The following is a 20,901-nucleotide window of genomic DNA, read 5'->3' on the forward strand; positions in this document are numbered from 1 at the left end:
ACCTATTAATCTACTCACATTGGCATGTTTTCGAACTGCTAGGTGGGCAGGAGCTGGGACTAGCAACGGGCGCTCAGCCCGTCACGCGGATTCGAACCGCCGACCTTCCGATCGGCAAGTTCAGCAGCTCAGCGGTTTAACCCGCAGTGCCACCACGTCCCTAAGCGTCACCACTGCTTAGGAATCACAAAATTAGAAACAAGTAGCCGTATTTTCTTGTACTCACAATTTAATTTAATTTAATTTAATTTAATTTAATTTAATTTAATTTAATTTAATTTAATTTAATTTAATTAATGCCCTTCAACAGGCATGGGACAAACCAGAAATAAGTGACCTCTCCAAATTCTGATCAGAGGAAGCAAGAAGTATACTACAATGCAATCATGTGAGAATTGGTTGCTATCCTAAGTCAAAATGTTAAATGATGTAAGAATCCCTGAAATATTTTACATTTCACAATAGGAGGAACATTTGCAGAATTCTCCTGTGAAACAAACTATGTGTGATAAAGATCCTGATTTGTTTTTCATATTAACAATTATGGACATACACTGTTAATTAAACAGCTATTCATGTGAACTGGAATAAAGGAAAATATATTAATTAAGAGAGTATAAACAGGGCAAAAAAAAAAAATTAAATTTACAATAGTCATGTTAACAACCGTATATATTTGAGGCCCAAATCAGCCAGATACTGAGCACTGACAAAAATTGTGATTATCTATGGATAAGAACATATGCCCTTTTTAGTTCATTTCTTTCTAAAAAGCAACATCCATGCCACAAGGTAATCAGTGATTCCTAAGTATTTCTTTTTAAAATCCTCACTGCCTTTCTTTACCAAAAATATAACAGAGTGCAAAACAAAGGCACTCTCCAGTGCTGATGAATTAACATATTATGATTTTAGACTGCAAAGCGTGAATCTGAAAAACAGGGATTACAGTAACGCTGAATGAGATTTTAATCATGTATTAGCAGTTGTTTGTTTAAAGCGTCAGTATGTCTTAAATCCTGCTTTATTCCAGGAGAATTAATTGATTTTGATTAGATCTGTTCCCTGATGCAACTCAGGATAAATGTAAGGTGGGAGCACATTATCTGCGAAAATCCATCACAATCTCTCGAAGCCGTTAAACATCTTTTTTCCCAATCCGAAAGGATTAGGGAGGTCAACAATCCGTCTCAGAGATCTGACTGGGATACTCAGGGATTTGATGGAACCGAATTACTAAATTGTTTTGATATGTGCAAAACTCCTTTCTTATTTCCAAATGATCCAAATCAAAGTGACCTCATTCAGTTCAGCTCTCTGAATCCAATGCATTTTTGATTGGATAAAGATTTTGTGAAAAGCTAAAATATGTCAGCGGTCCCTTGGCACTGCAAGCTATGGTAAGGTCAGCAAATATTCTTGAGTAAAACATCATACACACACTCACACAGAGGACATCTGACAGAATGTGAAAGCCACTGTTTTTTTCAAAACTACATTCCTCAGGATGTAGCAACAGCCAAGAATGTTTAGACATTGTATGGACCAACACACACAGACAGTAGTATCACAAACACAGTATTGACACATCCTCCCATTCCTTGCAGGGTATTTATTGCACATAAAAACAAAAGTAAAGCAAGCTTCAGCAACACTTACTTGTTCACTGTAGAGAACCTGGACATTTTTGATGATACGACAGTGTTTCTGAACAACTGCGACAGCCTGAGCCAATGGCATTCCTGAAAAAAAAAGACAGAGCGCGTTGCAGATGTTGCTTGAACGTTGGTGAAAAGGTGTTTGCTCAGCACAGTTCTTGTGGGGCAATATCTGGTCAATGGTGAAGAACAAGTTGACCTGCACGAACACTTCCAGCCAGTGAGCAAATTCTGCTCCAAATCAAATCAGGAAAAGTAACCGGTGTTTTCAGAACAGAAACGAGCCATAAAAGTGGGAACGTTTTCTAAGCTGGGCAAAACCAGTGAGCAGGAATTTTCTGATTTAAAAAAAGGACCCTTGCACCCTCCACCGTATCTAGGAACTACAATTTAAGCATTCCTTCCATCTATGAAGTAGTAAAGTAAGTACACCGAGCATACGTTTTTCTCTTTGGTGGCACCCATAATTTTGGTTTCATGGATCCAGAGACTGGCAAGTTGTCGAGCCAGTGGGCATGCTTGGAAATTGGAGTGTGTGTCCTAAAGCCCTTCAGGAAATGGCCACCCCCATGGAAGCCATTTTGTGAGAGCTCCCACAACACACCCTCAAAACTCTTGGGCCAAGGAAGTTGTCTGTGCCTGCTTTAAAGCCTTTGAAGACAAATGTGTGTTTGCCAAAATGTGCATTTATCAAACTGATTGACATAACAGGATATCTTCATCATAATGCAAGGCCTTCTAGGAACATTTTAACACACATTCAAATCACGCAAATTATACTGTGGTTTTGTATCCGCTATATTCCATGACATTCTAAGTGCTTGACAAGTTTATCTTTATAGTTCCAACTGTACAATTATTAATTATCTATACAGCACTGGACAAAATCTTTGTTTTCAGCAGCAAAACAGGCCACCAAGTTGTTCATCTTCATGTTGTTTAGCAGAAGCTAGCTTGAATAAACTAGCTGCTGATTCTGATTTCTTTTAAGTCAGTTCAAATGTCCTCTTGATAGCCAAAACAGTCTTCTCTAAAGTTCAGTTCTAACTTTAAGATAACAGCAATGACTGCTTAGGGTGGGCATGTGAAGTGCTGTAAATCAACAAGTATACCTTGGTGTAAAATAATCCCCCCCCCCATTTCTGTCTATTCCCTCGTCAGAAATCTCTCTGGAAGGGTGACCACCTGCTTTTATAGTTGTAAGGACAAGAAGGCTTCTCTTTCCCATGTCTCGTGTCTGATGGATAATCTTGGGTGCCATCACAAGATGGCTTCTGCAAAGCAAGCATCTATTCTGAAAAGGCGCTGCAACAGTTGTGGCCAACCAACCTCAGATGGGTGAGGTGAACAGACAAATGACTTGCCCAAGATCTGAGTATCAGGCAGACAGAAGACAGAGTCTCAAAGTATAAATCAGCTGGATCCACACAGCACACTAAACCTGAAACCCAGGTAAACAACCACCACCACAATGCCCAAGCAAATCAATCCTATTATGGCATAAGATGATGGCCTGGTTCAGACAACCTACTGAGATGAAGGTTGGGTTCTCACAACACAACACAACCACACACCATAAACTATCAAATTCCATTTCAGATGCTAACATCTTGTGCATACATTCTCCTTTTCAATGTCACCCTCCCCAGTTGTGTCTCCCAACACACATTTTTTCTGTCTCTCTTTCAAGATCATTTCCCTAAAACTATGTGTGTTGGGAGACACAACTCTATATTCCTCTTGCATCATAACCCTCTCCCATTCTAGGTGAGGCCAGATCAACCCAGCCTTCCCACAGAACATCAGATTTTTGACTCTTCTAGACCCACTGTCACCTTTCCCTCTCCTACGATGTCTCCAACTCTTCCTCTTTGCTCCCCCTTCCTGTCACATTTGGCCATGACTGTTGATCCTTCCATGCTGAATCACCCCAACCCTTCCCACCCAAAGGCTGGAAACTCCAGGCCTCAAGAATTCTGAATTATGATCCACTTTCTGACGAGTCTCTGTTTCTTGCTTCACTTTTAATGTCTCCTCATGAGACAGAAAATCTGTGGCTGCTCAGATGGATGACCTTGTTTGGTTTCTTAGCTTAGCGTAAAGCCTTCCATTATTTGATGGCTCTTTTGTTCACTGCTATTTCTATCTTTCGCTTCTTTAGAAGATTATAACCCTTCGTTCCTCCTTCTTCCATTTACGTCTGCTTTCTCTGTTTCTTTGGGGCTACTGCGATCTGGATTTAGGACTCTGTAAAGGGTTTACTTTTTCAAACTTGTTGTGGTTAGTTGCTTACAGGCCCAACATTGGGACATTCCGTCCTTGTGATCAGTCAGTGTTCGCAACTTGAGGAAATCCTTCTTATGCTTGGACGCTCCACCATTCTCCATCCAGACTCCATGTGAAAGTTAAACTCAGACTGATAACTGGATTTTAACAAATTTATACCCAAAGTATTACATCCAGCTGAAAGCAGTGTTTCCACATTCTTCCATATTTCTTTTAATTCTTCATTAAAACTGTCCATAACTTGCACCTTTAGAATATACCCGTGCTTCTCTGTTCCCCCTTTCTTTTAATATACGGGCAATTGCTTAAATCAGTATTTCTTGACCTTGGCAACTTTAAGACGCGTGGACTTCAACTCCCAGAATTCCCTAGCCAGTAAATACATGCCGGTTGCAAAGTGCCTGAATTTTGATCACGTGCCCGTCGTAAGTGCAAGGACTGGTCGTAAGTCGGTTTTTCCAGCGCTGTCATAACTTCGAACGGTCGTTAAACGGTCGTAAGTCGAGGACTACCTGTAATAAGGTGACCTATATTGTTGGTTCATATTTGTGTGTTGGCCTGCTTAAGCCATTTGACATTCAGCAAATGAATGCAGTCTTTGCTGCAAGCTGGTTTTTTTGTCCAAGACTATAAGAGACAAGCGATGAGTGAGAAAACTGTTTAAAACAATTCCTATATGATGACAGTCTTACCCTCCTTGACTTTCCACTGCCATCTTCAAATCTATCTCTCTATTGGATGGAAGCAACAGAGCCATCGTTCTTTTTCCTTTCCTTTCCTTTCCTTTCCTTTCCTTTCCTTTCCAGGCCTGGGAACCCTAGCCGTCAACTGCCTGTGATGAACTGCAAGCAACTGGGTTCAGCCAACATGTAAACCATAGCTTACAAATTCCATGGGTGGCTGCACATCTACACACTAAGCCAGAAATCCTGGTTATAAACCCTGATGGCTGGATTCTCACAGGTTGGGCTGGCTTCATAGAATACACAAAGCCAAAACCCGTGGCTTACAAACCACACTGCCTGGATTCATAGCCTGTGCCAAGCTGTGAATCATGGTTTATAAACTGAAATGCCTGGATCAATGCTGCATGTGAACCTGCAAAGGTGCACAGTGCCTGTGCACAACAGGTAATCCCATACATGCTGTGGAATAAAATGGCCCTCCCAGCCCGCTGGGAAAAAAAATAAATATGAAATAGGAATGTCAGTAGGATACTAACTGAAAACAAAAGTAGATGCCTTACAAGGAGCGGTTAATCTGCTTTGGGACAAGCAGCCTGTGGGTGTATTATGTGCTAAGAGGCACACAGGCCCACATATCATTGTAATATTGCACGCACATGTCTATTCACAGCACACAGCCAGCAAGAGTGCCATATATCTAATGATCCAGCCTTCCCCAGGGCTGGCCAAATGCAATTACGGCTGTGTCCTAGGGTTATCAATCTCAGAATCCTCAGTCAGTACAAACTCTTCAAAACTAACCCATCATTATTAGGTGGGGGACAGGCTCATATTCTGATTTTACAGCAGCAGTGGAAAGTTACAGCAACCCCAAGAAGCCCCACAGGTTTTACAGCTTTATCTCCCAAGACTGCCCTACAGAACTGTTTATCAGCCCAAAGAAAAACAAATGCATCAGGCAGAACTGATCATAGGCTGTGAATTTATTGCCAGAGTTACCGGGTAACTGATGAAATATAAATGAAGGAGAGGAGAAAAAAGAAATGGTGCAGGAATCAAGAATTTCTCTGGAAATGTCACATGGCATAAAAGCAAGAAGAAGTCAGTTTTTCTGGCAGGGGGAAGAATCGGTCAGTGTCCTCCCATCTTAAGCAAACTGGTTCTGAAAATAAGTTTGTGCAGCTCAGGCATCAGATCCGGATCTTATTGAGCCCCCCCATTGACTTTGCTTGCCAGAAGCCAGCTGGGAAGGACACAAATGGCGATCACGTGACCCCGAGATGCTGCAACTGTCGTAAATACATGCCAGTTGCCAAGCGCCCAAATTCTGATCACGTGACTGCAGGGATGCTGCAACAATCGTAAGTGCGAGGACTGGCCATAAGTCACTCTTTTCAGTGCTGTTGTAACTTTGAACAGTCACTAAACAAATGGTCATAAGTCAAGGACTACCTATTGGCATATATAATCATTTGAAAGCAAAAGAAAGCCATAGGTGGACAAGACCAGATTGAGTTAAAGATCTCCTACAACACCAGCAACCCCCCCCCCCCTAATATCCAACTTTTAAAAAATATTCTCTGAGGGTCCAATAAAAACAAATGAGTATTTTCTGATCAGGTAATTTCATTTTTAAATCATAAGAAGCATATCTTGTATTCTTTACACCTGGACCCACTGATTTTCCAAAACTAGATATACCAATTCTTCATGCCACAATATTTAGTGGACTAATATTAACCTTCATTTTACTTTTAATTTCTCATAAAATTGGGCAGTTGGCTTTCGCTTAAGCACTGCTTCTCTTAAGGATCTTAAAACTGCAGGTATCTCGGAGGCTGCTAAAGCATCCAGGCCACACTGTTTAGTTTGCACATATTTCAGTTGCATAATTGTCAAGGAAATGCTGCATATAAATCATATTCAAAATGCAATCTTAAGCTCTTTAAAACGACCATTAACAGACCAAATGATTTAAAGTATTGATCCCTCGTTTGGCCCAAGCACTCCAGTAAAATATCTTCCCCACTATTTTCAAATCTGGATGGTTCCACAATGTTAATTTCTCATGTCATTTGGAATCAAACCATATCTCCTTACCTATTAACGACCAAATACGTCTGACAATCTCCAAGCCGGAAACTGTTTGATATACCTGGACTCTAAACTTCCAAGATTTCTCTCCAGATAGGCCTAAGAGGGGAATATTCATAAAATATTTTGGCTTTACTTTGGCCAAGGATATTTAAGCTTACCCTAAGATTTTTCTCACTAAATTATGTTTTTAAAGTATCTTACGGGGATTAATACTTTAAAAGTTTGAAGACATCTGTGTGTGTTATGCTCGAAAGTACGAACCAGAGATATTGGTGAACAGTTTCTCTTAAAAAGTGTGTGCACAGTGGATTTGTGGGAAACAAACAACCCTCTTTAAGATCAAGTGTTGGCCAATGCATCTTGAGCAAAGCTTGTACGCAACCCTCATTAGCCAAACCCAGTTCAAGGATTAAGAAAAATACTTTTCCTAACTTGACTAAGTCATTTAGTCAGCTGCAACTTCCTGGTGTGATGCCCCCATTTCTCAATGAAGGGTTTCATTGTGATGTGTGCAAGATGCAACTTTGGCAACAACACACAGCATTCTGGTTGGCTCGGCTTTGTGTTAAGGCATGGTATGCTAGAGTATCGTTTGCTGATCAAGCCAGAACTGGCTGGATTCACAGGCTGCCCCAAACATACAAAGCATATCATGGCTTCTAAGCCCAGGTCCCCACCCTGCTTGGCATACTTGGATTTTTGAGAGCATGTAACGGGCCCATTCCTAAAATGGCTGTCATGGTGATTGTGGCCAACCACGAAACATCCCTGAGACAATCTGGAAGGACTGTTTTCCGCTACTTTTCTAACTTTTGAAGATACTGCCTTTGTGAGGATCCTGATCCTTGTTATTAATCCAGCAGTTCTTAACCACAAGACATTGTAGCATATGAAAGAAATCTTTATTAATACAAAGTGATCGGCTCCAGTTCAAAGACCAGTCTGGTCAAAAATCTGCCAATTACGAATACAAAAAGCCACTTTTGCCCCTCCTTATTTTCTAGCAGCTTTCTACATTACCTACTAGCAGCTGTGCATTCTTTCTAACAACTCCTGATAATGTAGGTTACCTGGCCTTGAAGCATAGGCACTGCCATCTCAGTGATTTACAACTGCATTCCTAACTGCTACCTCAAGCATGCTGGCTAATCTACTTACTACATATCCCATCCTTATGCTGGCAGGATTCCACATCCTGAAAGTCTTCTACCTGCCTGAGTTCCTTCCTTTTCCTGAGCATGGTGTCATGTTTCTAACCAAAGAACTGGGCTATTTTTATTTTTCAAGATGCCTCCAAAGCATACAAGGGCCCCAGAAGATAGCCTACACTTTGCAGTATGGAAACTTCCCATTTGATCCTCTTTTTTTTAAACTAAAAAATCAGGTGGGGCATAGAACTTTGCAGATGTGAACATCCACAGGCATAGTTAGGATTCAGACTCTATGCCAGTGTTTCTCAGCCTTGGCAACTCTCAGATGTGTGGACTTCAACTCCCAGAATTCCCCAGCCAGCCATGCTCTTTGTATGCTGGCTGGGGAATTCTGGGAGTTGAGGTCCACACATCTTAGAGTTGCCAAGGCTGAGAAACACTGCTCTATGCTTTTCAAGAAGAAAAGCTAGGAAATATTGCTGTGTCCGTGAGGAAACCTCATGCCAACTGGAAACCACTACCCATTTTCTTTTATATTGCACTCTCTGTAAGAACATCCATACACGTTACATAAATCCATTAACAGTTAATTTTCCAGGGCACTTACTTAGATCTTCCATGCCTATTGTCAGATCAGAATGACTTAATTTCTCTAAATGCCTCTAAATTCTACCATAATTCCTGCAGAATTTATAGAGGGTCGACGGGCTAGAATGAATATTTTATTGACCTTGTCAGTTTTAGTAACTGTATTAATGTTCTGTTAATATTTTTGGTCTTTGACCGCCATAAAAAACTACTGCTGAAGCTACTCTTGTTATGATAAAGTCAAGAGCTCGCAGGCTTTTAAAAGCGGCTACGGTGGCAGGGAATTATGAGCTATCTCCATTCCAAGCAGGCGCAATTCAGGCCACCAACAGTGGCACCCATTCACATAAGGAGGAAAAAGCAGAATTTTTTTCCTTTTGGGGAAGGTGGGCGGTGATAGAAATTTGAAAAAGAAATAAATAAATAAAAAACAAATTTGCAGATACCATCTGAGTAAGGATTCAGTTTGTTTCTGTGGCCTAGTCCCCAATCCACTCCCTTTCTATATTCACCCTGGGTTTGACTTAGTGCTCCTTTCGTAACAGAGTTCCCAAAACTGGTTCCTTCCAGATGTTTTGCACTATATCCCCACCATGCCATGCCCTCTTGATCTGGAAAGCACTAAATGGTGGATTACAGCCAAGAAAACAAACAAATGGATCATAAATAAATCAACCCAGAGTTCTCACTTGAGGCACAAATGACCAGGCTTAAATTATCTTACTTCAGACACTTTATGCAAGGACACTCAGCTTTCTGGAGTAGGCTCTGATGCTGGGAGTTGAATTCTGGGAGTTGAAGTCCACAATCTTAAAACTTCCATGGTTGAGAAACACTGACTTAAAGCAATGATGGATGACAGAGCTACGCTACGTTTTCGGTTCAAAGGCAACCAGGTGCTCCAGAGCACATGGCCAGATTCTTTCTGCAATTCCTTAAACTACATGATCCAGAGATTGTGCAGCAGTTGTGGAGAGCAGCACGCAATCCCAAGGAAAGATACAAATGCTTTGAGTTGCTAACAGGTGCTTCTTACGTGTTGCATGCCCCTGAAGCATCTCTTTCTCTCTGAATCCCCAGTGTTGCGTAGTCCTAAAAGACAACATATTGCTGTCTAGCTATTGTTTAACTCAAGTTCCTCAAACTGGTTTTTGAGAAACTTCCCATTACTTAGTAGAGGGGCCCCAACAGGAAAACTCAGCAAAAGTTGAAAAAAATACTCCAATAGTAAAACTTTTCTACCATTTATTTACTTATATATTTATCACCCCATCAACCTTGAGATAATCCAAGGCCTTCCAGGTTTTGCTGGACTATGTCTCCAAGACAACTTTTCTTTCTGTTTTGCTGGAGTCTATGCAAGATATAAAGCTCTGCTTAAAATATGCCCTTTGATGCATGGTTCTCTGCTGGTTTCCTTGAAAAAACACACTGAGTGGAAAAAGTTCACCAAAGGCTGGCCAGTTTAGAACCACAGCAGAACCAAAATCAAGGCTTTGTATTTTATAACTGTCTTGCAAAGGGATCAACCCCAAATCAGCATTGTTTATTTACTGTGCATCTATGCTACTCACCACAGAGGAAGAAAAGAACATGCTTAAAATGCAGGTAAAAATAGAACAATAACTATGAAATTAAAATAGGAGCATAGGAATGCTAAACAAATAAATGACTTTCTCTGGAGCTGAAGACACCAATGAGTAGGAACCAGGAAATCACCCCATTCTGACATTTGAAGAAAAGCTCTAAGTAGATGAATATGAGAGAGGGTTATCCGTTAGATCAGTGATGGCTGGGGAATTCTGGGAGTTGAAGTCCACACATCTTCAAGTTGCTGAGGTTGAGAAACACTGTCCTAATGAAAGCATCATTAACCAACCCAAAGCTACAGCTGGGTGGGAGAATTTCACAACTATACAGCACTTCCTCCACCTTCTGCTGACAAAGTGAAGAAATCTATGGGTTTAAGGTAGCCTTCATTAAGAATCTGCGCAAGGGGTAAGAGAACACATGCATCTAACCCATGTGCTTGTCATGTTCACCGTTTCAATGCGCACTGTACATCGTAACGTTTCGCATGCCAAGGCGCTGACGCGCGTTTCTGGTTGGGAGGGAGCTGCTGTGGGACCTTGTACCGAGCTCTCTATCTGTGTTCAGGTTGATGGAATGTGTTTGGGTTATCTTCTCTGCTCAAGGTCTTTTCCCACTGATCAGCAGAACTCGGTAGGAGCACCTGGGATTGTGAATTTGAGACGATTGTACGGGGGGGTGGGACTTCATTTGTACTGGGGGTTTTTAGTTTGTATTTGGTGCGCTTTTGCTCATTCTCAGCTTTCTTTGTACTTGCTTACTATTCTTAAATAAACCAGATATTATTAAGCTCCTGCTTGTGAGTCTGAGAGTGTTTTAGAATAGGCAACCATCACAGTACTAGATTACGAAAGCACCTAGAACAGGGTTCCTTCACCAGGGTTCCGTGGCACCCTCGGGTTCCACGAGAGGTCCCTAGGGGTTTCCTGGGAGATCAAAATTTATTTAAAAACTTATTTCAAATTCAGGCAACTTCACGTTAAAGAGGCAAGTTTCATTCTTTATTTTCAGTTTAAGAACACTGATAATGCATATGTATATGTATATAGGCCTAGCCATGAAACAAAGATAATCATTTTGTAACTTCCGGCCTATATTTGAGCCTGGATGGGCAGGGGTTCCCCGAGGCCTGAAAAATATTTCAAGGGTTCCTCCAGGGTCAAAAGGTTGAGAAAGACTGACCTAGAGTGTGGAGAAAGAGTACAGCGACCACAATGGGGACTGGCAACTCAGTTAAATGAAGTGGTTGCTAAGTGAAACAGTGACTGTGCTTATGATCTTCCTTCAGGTTTCCTTTGCTTTACAGCAGTGTTTCTCAATCTCAGCAACTTTAAGATGTATGGACTTCAACCCTGCTGGCTGGGGAATTCTGGGAGTTGAAGCCCATACATCTTAAAAGCCACTGAGATTGAGAAACACTGCTTTACAGACCTGCGAAGGTCGTAAATGTGACAACTGATCACAAAGTTACTTTTTCACCAGCATAACAACTGTCAGGATGTGACATTTTAAAGGTTAGAGATTTTGACATGGGATTTGTCGTAATTGTATTAGGAGCAATGGGGCTGAGTATTTGCAGGGGAGTGAAGAGGGCCTGAGCATCTGCAAGGTCAGGAGTGTGAAGTTATCAGTGCTTGTTAGTGTGGAATGTGAAAAAGAGGAGGAGAACTGGCAGAAGAGGGAATGGAATTTTACCCTTAGTTAGATAAGCAGGAAAGGGTTTTTTTCGCTGTTTCATGTATGGAGATGTGTGCAGGCTTTGGGAGGGGCGAGGACTGTAAGGAAGATTTTTCTCAGACTGATCTCTGAATTGAATTAGAGTGCATATCTGTATTAATAAAGGACTTCTGTACCTCACCTGTTGGTGCGTGGCTGTAAGTTCTTGGATTAATAACCAAGAATCAGTTCATCACAATAACTGCAAGCGGTCACGAAACAGGGCAGTCACTAAATGAGGACTACCTGTATTAAACTAAAGCCACAAAGGTGGCTAGTATTTCACATCATCTAAATCAATTCCACAGGGGACACTGCTGGGCACGAAAATAGCCCAGGTTTCAAAGCAACACAGTAAGAGAGCCCGGCAATGCAAATTCAGTACTGAAACCAAGACAAAATTATATCCGATTCTTCAGTTCAGTACTGCTGGTTGTTTTTAAAATTATTTTTGGCCTCTTCTTCCCTCTAACAAGCTGTGCATAAGGCTATTCTGTTTCCTCTTTTAAAGAGCCCTAAGGAGCTAAGGAACTGGATCAGGCCAAGAATACTCAGCATAAAGGAGGATTTGAAGTGGTGTCTTTTGGGTTCAAGAGCAACGATCTCTCTCTAGGTCTTCTTCAAAGACACGTCTTCTGCCTTTCCAACCCTCCAGAAAGCTGGTGGCAAATACTGACTAAAACTGAGCCTTGCTGAGGACTCCAGGCCAAACAGCCGTCACACAAACTGCTTCCCAGCCCGTTCCCATCTCCTGTTGGCATCCTCCCTGCCAGCTCTACTCCAAAATACGGCACCCAGACCAGAATCTGGAAAAACACCCCATCCCTTGTCATCCCAGCTTTCTACAAGGCCAAATGCCAGGTGTTCTGAGCAATGACCATGTGATTGCTGATGCATGTTGCTAAACACACCAGAGCCAAACCAAAACAGAACACGACCCCTTTTAAGGACACTCAAGAGAATGCGGGAAGCCTTATTCAAATACTTCACAGAGTTTTGCAAAAAATAAAATGGAAATTAAAAGAAGCCTAGCCTTATCCTGGAGGCGGCTTTGCTAAACCTCTCCTTGAGGTGCTAATTTACTACATGCAGGGAAGCTATCAAATTACCTCCATCTCAGCTTTCCAAAGCATTAAAAATGGGGAGTTTAAAGGAAAGTTTCTTAAGCTCAGCCACTTTAAGCCATGTGGACTTCCACTCCCAGAAGTCCCCAGACAGCCGTGCTATGAATTCTGGGAGTGGAAGTCCACACGGCTTAAAGCAGCTGAGATTGATAAACACTGGTTTAAAGGCTCCCTATTAATCGCATGCTTCTGTGTCCCCAAATTCACCGCATTCCAAGTCCTTGAAACAAATCTTCCCCAGAACAGATGGGATGGTTCAGACTGAGATTCCCATCCTCCTCAGCCAGGGCTATGCTGGCGGTGGAGGATGATGGGGCCGAAGCCCAATCCCGTGGGGAAAGATGACCACACGGGATCAAATGAACGTTCCTTCCCACTTTCCTCCTAATTCCGGAAGGAAGGCTCCCGAGAGGAGGTGGCCTGGCACTTACCCAGGGTGAATTCCCATTGTTCATTCCCAAGAGACCTTTCCGGAAGTACTTCTAAATCTAGCATTGGTTTAAGCAGAATGGCCCGGCTGCCCCTTTGCTGGTTCCCGATGTGAACCGTGGTTCGTCCTGGAGATGGAGAGAACGTGGGGGTTATTCCTTCTCAACTCAGGTCTGACCGCGAAGCAAAGTTAGCCCCCTCCCCAGCCCAAAGAGGGTCCCCGAGGACCCTCCTCCTATCATGGGAATCCTGTTGTTTCTTTATTCAGAATAATCCTCCTTTTTTCCTTGGGCCTCCATCCAAGGCACTGTTTCTGAACCTTGGCAACTTTTAAGATGGGTGGACTTCACCGCCCAGAATTCCCCAGCCAAGGCTGGCTGGGGAATTCTGGGAGTTGAAGTCCACCCATCTTGAAGTGGCCAAGGTTGAGAAACACCGATCCGATATGTGATATCTTGCGGCAGGCAGGCGAATCCCATATTCCTCTTGCTCTGCTTCCTTGATACTCAGCCACACAGATTGCTTTCAGAAGTGACAGGCGGACAAGCTGGCCTGTCCCCTCTCTCCTCTGCCCCCCCTTCACCCCACTTTGTCCCTCTGCCAGGAATAAAAGTGAGTCTTATTGATCCCTTGCCTGCCTGCCAAAGTTTGGGATAATTTCTTCTCCTGAAACAAGAGAGGGCTTCCCTAAGAGAAAACACCTTCCCCCAAGTTCCTAAAAGGCTTGGCGGTGATGTTCGCACAACCGCCTGAATTACAGGCTGGTCGTGTGAACCTCCAGTCCACGTATCGTGCAAAGGGGCGGATTCAACACCACCTGGTGATGTTTAGCGTGAAGGAGCGTGAGGACCCAGCCCCTCTTCAAAAAGTCTTGCAACGCCCCCCCCTCAAAGAAAAAAGGGATGGTGCTGGAATAAGGTTCCCAGCAGCCTGGCCAAGAGAGAGAAGGATGCTGGGAATTGTAGTTTTCCCACATCTGGAGGACCACCCTTTTTGCACGGCCTCCCCCCCCCCCATCAGAGGACTCTGGGGGGCAGTCCCCCCCACTCATTCTGTCTCAGCAAGAGACACAGCCCCCCCCCTCACGACGATGGGCACAGGCTGCCCTTTGTTATTCTGAGCGTTGGGCTGCTCCCCCCAGGAGACCCCCGCCCCAAACGGAGGGTCTGCCAAATACACTCCCCCACAGTGAGGAGGGGGCGGCTTCGGATCCGGGAGGACCCCCCCCAGCCGGTTTTCCTCCCCGGAAAGAGCACCGCGAGCCCGAAGCGCCGCGCTCCTCTGCCTCGCCCCCCACCCGGCCCGGCGTTCTCCAACCTGGTGCCCTCCAGAGGCGCGGGGCGGCTGGGAGCGATGGGAGGTGTAGTGCCGGGCTTGGGGGAGCCCCCGCCAGCCCCGACGCGCAAGGCTTTTCCCCGCGGGGCCGAAAGGCGCAGCCCCCGGGGGGCCACTGCGCCCCCAGCCCACGGGGCAGAAAGGGGGGGGCTGCTTTCCAGCAGCCCGAGCGCCCCCCGCCCCGAAGACCCTCTTTCCTCGGGGGTCCCTTTCGCGGGAGGGGCGCCTGGGCACCCCGCAGGGGAGGAGGGGCGCAGGCGGGACCCCCGCCGGGAGGGGCGCCCCGCTCTCTCGCTCGCCCCCGGGGGCGCTGCTGCCCGGGAGGGGGCGGCGGGGCCGCGACTCACCTCACTTGCGGCTGCCGCAAAAAGCATGAAAATCGCCGCCGCCGCCGCCGCCGCCGCCAGCCCGGGAGGGGAGGGGAGGGGAGGGGGAAGGGGAGGGCGGGGCCGCGCCTGCGCACTGGGGGCCCGCCGCGGAGGGCGCCCTGCCCGTGCTCAGGGGCACCCCCTGCCGGAAGGGACGCCCGTTTTCCCTCCGGCCTCGAAGGGGGGAACTCTGCGCACGCTCAGAGGCACCCCCGCCTCTTCCCTCGAGGGAGAGAATTCTGCACACGCGCAGAGGCACCCTCGCCTCTTCCCTCGAGGAACTCTGCATCTGCTCAGAGGCACCGCGCCTCTTCTCCCCCCTCCCCTCCTGGAAAGGGCGCTCCTCTTTCCTGCAGTCTCGAAATGGGGCGCGAGGGGAGAAACCCTCTGCACGTGCTCGGAAGCCTTCCCTCGCTTCCCGGGGTCCCGCTCCCGCTCCCTGCGCCCGCAGGACAGGACAAGGGCGGGAGCGGTGGAACTCTGCACCCGCCCAGAGGCGCCCTCGCCCGTCTCCCTCCTTTGGGGCGGGGCGCCGGTCGGCGTTTGCGGAAGCCCCCTTCGAAGCCCCCCGGCTCGTCCGGAGGGCGGCCTGGGCCGCGCGGGGCGGCCTGTCCGCGGCCGGTTTCTTCGCCTTCGCCTCCCTTCCGCCCTTCCGCGTCTCGGGGTCCCCCGAAGAGCCGCGGTTTCTCGGGGCTCCGCGCATCGGTGTTTAACGGACGCCCCGTCCGCTGCCACTTCTCCGGACGGCTTGATGGCTTTGAACATCGCTTTGTTCTTCAGCCTAGGCTGGCCGGTCGCTTCGATTTTGCGGATCCTGGGAGGGCCTTGGGGGCCACCCGGGGTCCTCGGACCGCGCTTGAGACACTGGTCCGAGGGGATTTCTTGCAAGTGGACTCCGGAGCCAGCTCTAAACCGGTCCAGGTTCTCCCCTTTGCTCCCTCCCTCTTTTCTTTTCTTTTCTTCCTCCCCTCTAAGCTTGTTTCCTTTCCTCCCCACCCCAACTTGCAAAGCAAGGAAAGGCACTCTGCACATGCCCTGACATTTTCATGTTTTTTTTTTTAACCTCTTAAGGCACAAGACAGGCTGATTTAAGACACCCTCCCCACTTCCAAGTCTCAGTGACCCAAAGAGGAAAATGTAGGGGCACTCTGTACAGGTTCAGAGGTGCCTTTGATTTTCCATTTTCCGTCCTCCCTCCCCTGTTACTGAGTTTCAGGGGCGTAAGGTGTGGCTGAGCCTGGATGTTGGTTATGCAATTGCTTATTGATGAGTGTTTTCTCCCCTGCTGTGGCCAATAGGTATACTGTCATTTCTTGGTTTATATATTTTATGCTGTTTTTGAAATACTGTTCTCTGCCCGCCGTCATGAATTTGAGATGGATGGCTATATAAACGGAATGAATGAATGACGAATGAAGAAGTACCTTGCACATGCCCAGTGCAAACGAAGACCATCTTAACTTTTCCAGGTTGCTCTGCCATTTCTTGGTGCCCTTTCTGGGCGAGAGGGAAGAATGGCTGAGATGTTTTCATCCTGGGGCAATAAAAGCTAAGAGGCCTGTTGCCCAAATAGTATTTTGCAAAAAACATTGCTGAAGTATGGAATAGAAAGTAATTGATCTGGTGGAGAGGTTGCCCTTGGGATTAAGGCTGGAGGTACAGGCCCACGCCAAAGCTTTTGGGGCGCAGATTTGACCCCAGGGCTGCCCATTAGGAGCCCCTAAACCAGTGTTTCTCAACCTTGGCCCCTTTAAGATGTGTGGACTTCAAATCCCAGAATTCCCCAGCCAGCATGCAAAATACCATCAGCAGCAGCATTCAGACAGATTATTCAGAAATGTGGAATCAGGGACCTGGATTAGAAAGGGGAGGGAGAAGGCGTTACCGAAACTGTTTTTTTCATAATGTTTTTGCTTCATTTTATTAGTTGTTGCTTATCTTCTCCTTTGCTTTTGGTATCCTTATTCCTGTGCAGTTTCTGTTTAAATCATTTGTCAAAAGTTATGCAATAAAAAAGCTACGCCCTAATGCAGTAATTAAATTTGCAAGCACAGAGTGTGATAATTTTGTTTCAGTGGCCAGCGATTCAAAGTGAAGCTGCTGAGCCCCATATGTGGCATGCAGTGTTATGCTAATAAGGACATACAGGTAGTCCTTGCTTAATGACCATTTGTTTAGTGATGTTTTGGACTTAGGACGGTGCTGAAAAAAATAGACTTACAACTGGTCCTCGCACAACCTTCGCAGCGTCCTTGCGGTCATGTGATCACCATTTTCAACCTTCCCGTCCAGCTTCTGGCAAGCAAAAATCAATGGGGAACGGCATGATTCACTTAACAACCACACGATTCGCTTAATGCCCACAGTGATTCACTTAACAACAGCTGCAAAAAAGGTCATAAAATTGGGTTGGATTTGCTTAGCAATCGAAATTCCAGCCCCAATTGTCGTTAAGCAAGGACCGCCTGTATCTAAGCTAGAATCAGGCCAAGCCAGCTTCCTGAGAGCCTTGTTCTGTGCTGCCCACCCAGGGGCAAATGCATTTATCTGGCTAGACCTCGGCTGCCCCTCAACAGAGATCAGAGGACTTTGCCAATTCAAATCCATGCTGTATTTTCAAGGATTTTAAATCTAAGTCTGTGTACGTATTTTATAAATTGGAATTGCATCATAAAATGCAGTTGAATGGTAAAAATAACAGTTTTCACTGAAAATACAAAAGGGAAGATCAAAATAAATGGCTCCCTGTCCTGGGCCTTAATTAGAAGTGATGGGATGGGCATTAGAGTTCTTTTTAAAACTTATTCCCCAGAAATTGCTCCAGACCCATCGCAGTTAAGGCGTTCAGTCTGCAAGCAGCCTTCAGCCTGAACTTTTCACGCTGGACACACACTCCCATGTAATTGGATGAACGGGAATGCTTATAGCCCTGCAACAACAGAGAACCCCTTCTGTGTTTCTCTTTAAATATTTTTCCCTGCTCTTTAGGCAAAATGTGTTCTAAACACACACACACACACACTTTTTCGGCTTACTGCTGAAAAAGCGTGATACACAAAAGGATTTGGAAGGGAGAAGAGAAAAAAACCCAAATAATATAATGCACATTATCTTCTTGCTCAGATAAATGAAAATACACGTATTCTGGTTTGAAAGCTAAAGAGGTTATTTTTAAAAATTTTCTATCCCGCCTTTATTATTTTTATAAATAACTCAAGGCGGCGAACATTCCTAATGGTCCTTCCTCCTCCTATTTTCCCCACAACAACCACCCTGTGAGGTGGGTTGGGCTGAGAGGGACTGGCCCAAGGCCGCCCAGCCGGCTTTCATGCCTAAAGCGGGATTAGAAGAAAAACCACAACAGTGAGAATCTTTCAAAAACACTGATATCTTGAGCTGTTTCGCAGACACTCAGATCTGTCTGTGTGTGCACGCATGTGTGCATATTGTGCAGACAATATGATAACTATTGACACACTCCTTTTTAGCCTAGTGTAATGTACTGATCAAAGCCAGTCAATTCTTTAGAGTTCTTCTGGGTTTTATATTTGTCTCCTGGGACAATATACATTTTCCCATCTGAAATTTCAGTGAATCCTGGTGGCAGAAAGGGACCACCTTGAATAGAAGATAGGACAGGCCTGATTCATCACACATTCAGCATCTGGAAAGAGAAAGGAGTTAGAAATCCATTTCCACTTTAGAAGTTATGTGGTTCTTTAATAAATAACATCCCAGTGATCGTGTTTAGCTTCTGTTCCTTCATGCAGGAGTAAGACATTTGTGGCCTTGGGCGACACGCTACTTCCGACAGATTTTTGTGACCGCCAAGTCCGCGGGGACCAAAATTCAGCCATGGATCACCCTAAAAGAAGGCACAATTTGCAACTGACAGCAAACCAGTAAAGAGCAGGAAGCCATCTGCAGGACACTTAACCCACCTAAAAGATGTTGTGGTTGGGAGTTACTGATGACATCCTGCCCTCAATGGTCAAAGGGTCTCCAGGGGCACCATGTAGATCTTAACATGGGGAGAGCCCTGACCATGAGATTTCCAAAGGGCTGGTGTGCTGTCCCCGATGACCCCTGGCTGAACCACCACTTTGAGTAGGAGTGGAAGCAACCTAAACTATAGTGGTCCAGAAGGATGCCATGGCTATTGGTACTGAATACCGCTGCTGGCTGGAGAATTCTGGGAGTTGAAGTCCACACATCTTCCGGTTGCTAAGGTTGAGAAACACTGGTCTAATATAATGAAGAGGGGCACATGGGTCCTGATGAAGATCATCACCCTGAGGGCAATGCCATTTCTCTTGTATAACCAGGACTGAAAATAATCTAGATAACCTGTTTCATCTAGGATTCTCTGTAGCTCATTTATCACCACCTTCTCAACATCCTTTGCTAGAAAGGAAAGGATGGAAACTGGAGATAGTTACAAAAGACAGAAGGGTCTACAAGATGGCACTATGCTTGCACCATCCCCCAGGGAGGTGTTAATTACCTCCTGGATCCAACCTCTGGTTATCCAAGGAAGCCAGAAGAGGTCCAGATCGAGCCCACTGGTCTCCAGATTCAAACTGTAGAGGACCCTACCCACTTCCTCCTTCTCCATAAGAGGAAAAGAATCCCAGGTGACAACACAGGACACTGCTTTGCTCATTACAGTGCAACCCAGGGTGGATATTGGTGACTTTATGTGCCAAGAAAGCTGCAAATTCATCCAGTATTGGGTTTTGCTTGTCTGCAGGAGAAGGAAATCCCAAACTTTAAAAGCAGCCAGCAGGAAGGCCAAGCTGGTTTCTAAAAGTAGTGATTGACCCTTTGGGCAGGGGTAATATCTTCCCTGGAGGGAGAGGGAGGGAGGGAGGAAGGAAGGAAGGTGGATATCACCTTTTAGATGCTTTTAGAAATCAACTTGGCCTTCTTGCTGGCTGGCTGGCTGGCTGGCTGGCTGGAAGGGAGGGAGGGAGGGAGGGAATGATGATGTAAATGCATGCAATAAGAGTTTCACTAAAGGAAAATGTGGAGTCATTGAAAAAAACTAGAGAACTTTGGATGTCTGGGAAGCTTACGGAGAGAAAGTCTTGAATATGAGTGACATCAGAGTGATAAAGAAGGAAGAGCTCTGAAACTGTACCTATGCATACCTACTGAATTAACCCATGTTCTGGGTTCATGCAACACATCTAACCATCAGTTTTCCAGATTGGCTGCTTGCCGTACCCCGGTGTTTTTCCAACTTGGCCACTTTAAGATGTGGGGACTTCAACTGGAGTTCGACTCTGGGATTTGAAGTCCATACATCTTGAAATGGTCAAGTTGGGAAAATCACTGCTGTATGCTAAGCCGGAATGCAACCAAACCACAGAAAATTAATCAAGATTAAAGCTTTACAGGTTACATCAACCCTGACACTGTCTAGGAAAGGCGGTGAGAAATACAAACACGACCTACCAAGGTTTTGGGTTTCTCCCGCAGTTTCAAAAAGTAAAAGAAGATTGCCATCTAGTGGCCATTGGGAATTGGCATATGACTTGTATTATGACTTGCTGTTTCTTTTTATTATTCCTTGAACTACTACAAAATCCACCTGCCACCAGATTCAAAAGTGGGGGCCATAGATTTCTCGCTCTTTTCCCTTCCCAAGGACCTAATGAGGTAGCATTCAGTGAGAATGGGTATTTCAGGGACATGCTGCACATCTGAACCAGGTTGGGGTCAATGCAGCCTTCCATTCCCCCACTATGCAAGCTTCATTAAACTTGTGAAAGGTGAAAGGCCCCCTGTGCAAACACTGAGTCATGTCTGACCCTTTGGGGGGACACTGCTTTCAGGACATTTTCTTGGCAGACTATAGAGCGGGGTGGTTT

At 45.3% G+C, this 20,901-nt stretch overlaps 1 protein-coding gene across 1 annotated transcript in view; it reads right to left on the minus strand.

Annotated features, from left to right (window-relative positions):
- PHAF1 (phagosome assembly factor 1) overlaps positions 1 to 15,093 on the minus strand; it is a 43,381-nt gene extending 28,288 nt beyond the window's left edge. The window contains exons 1-3 of the mRNA XM_063313031.1: positions 15,008 to 15,093; positions 13,328 to 13,453; positions 1,660 to 1,742 (exon numbers count right to left, since the gene is read on the minus strand). Of these exons, the coding sequence (XP_063169101.1) occupies positions 1,660 to 1,742; positions 13,328 to 13,391 (147 nt within the window). The 5' untranslated portion in view covers positions 13,392 to 13,453; positions 15,008 to 15,093. The remainder of the gene's footprint in view (positions 1 to 1,659; positions 1,743 to 13,327; positions 13,454 to 15,007) is intronic.
- Between the last annotated feature and the right edge of the window lie 5,808 nt (positions 15,094 to 20,901).

Source organism: Candoia aspera, chromosome 11 (genome assembly GCF_035149785.1).
Source record: "Candoia aspera isolate rCanAsp1 chromosome 11, rCanAsp1.hap2, whole genome shotgun sequence".
In the NCBI taxonomy this organism is placed as follows: domain Eukaryota; kingdom Metazoa; phylum Chordata; class Lepidosauria; order Squamata; family Boidae; genus Candoia; species Candoia aspera.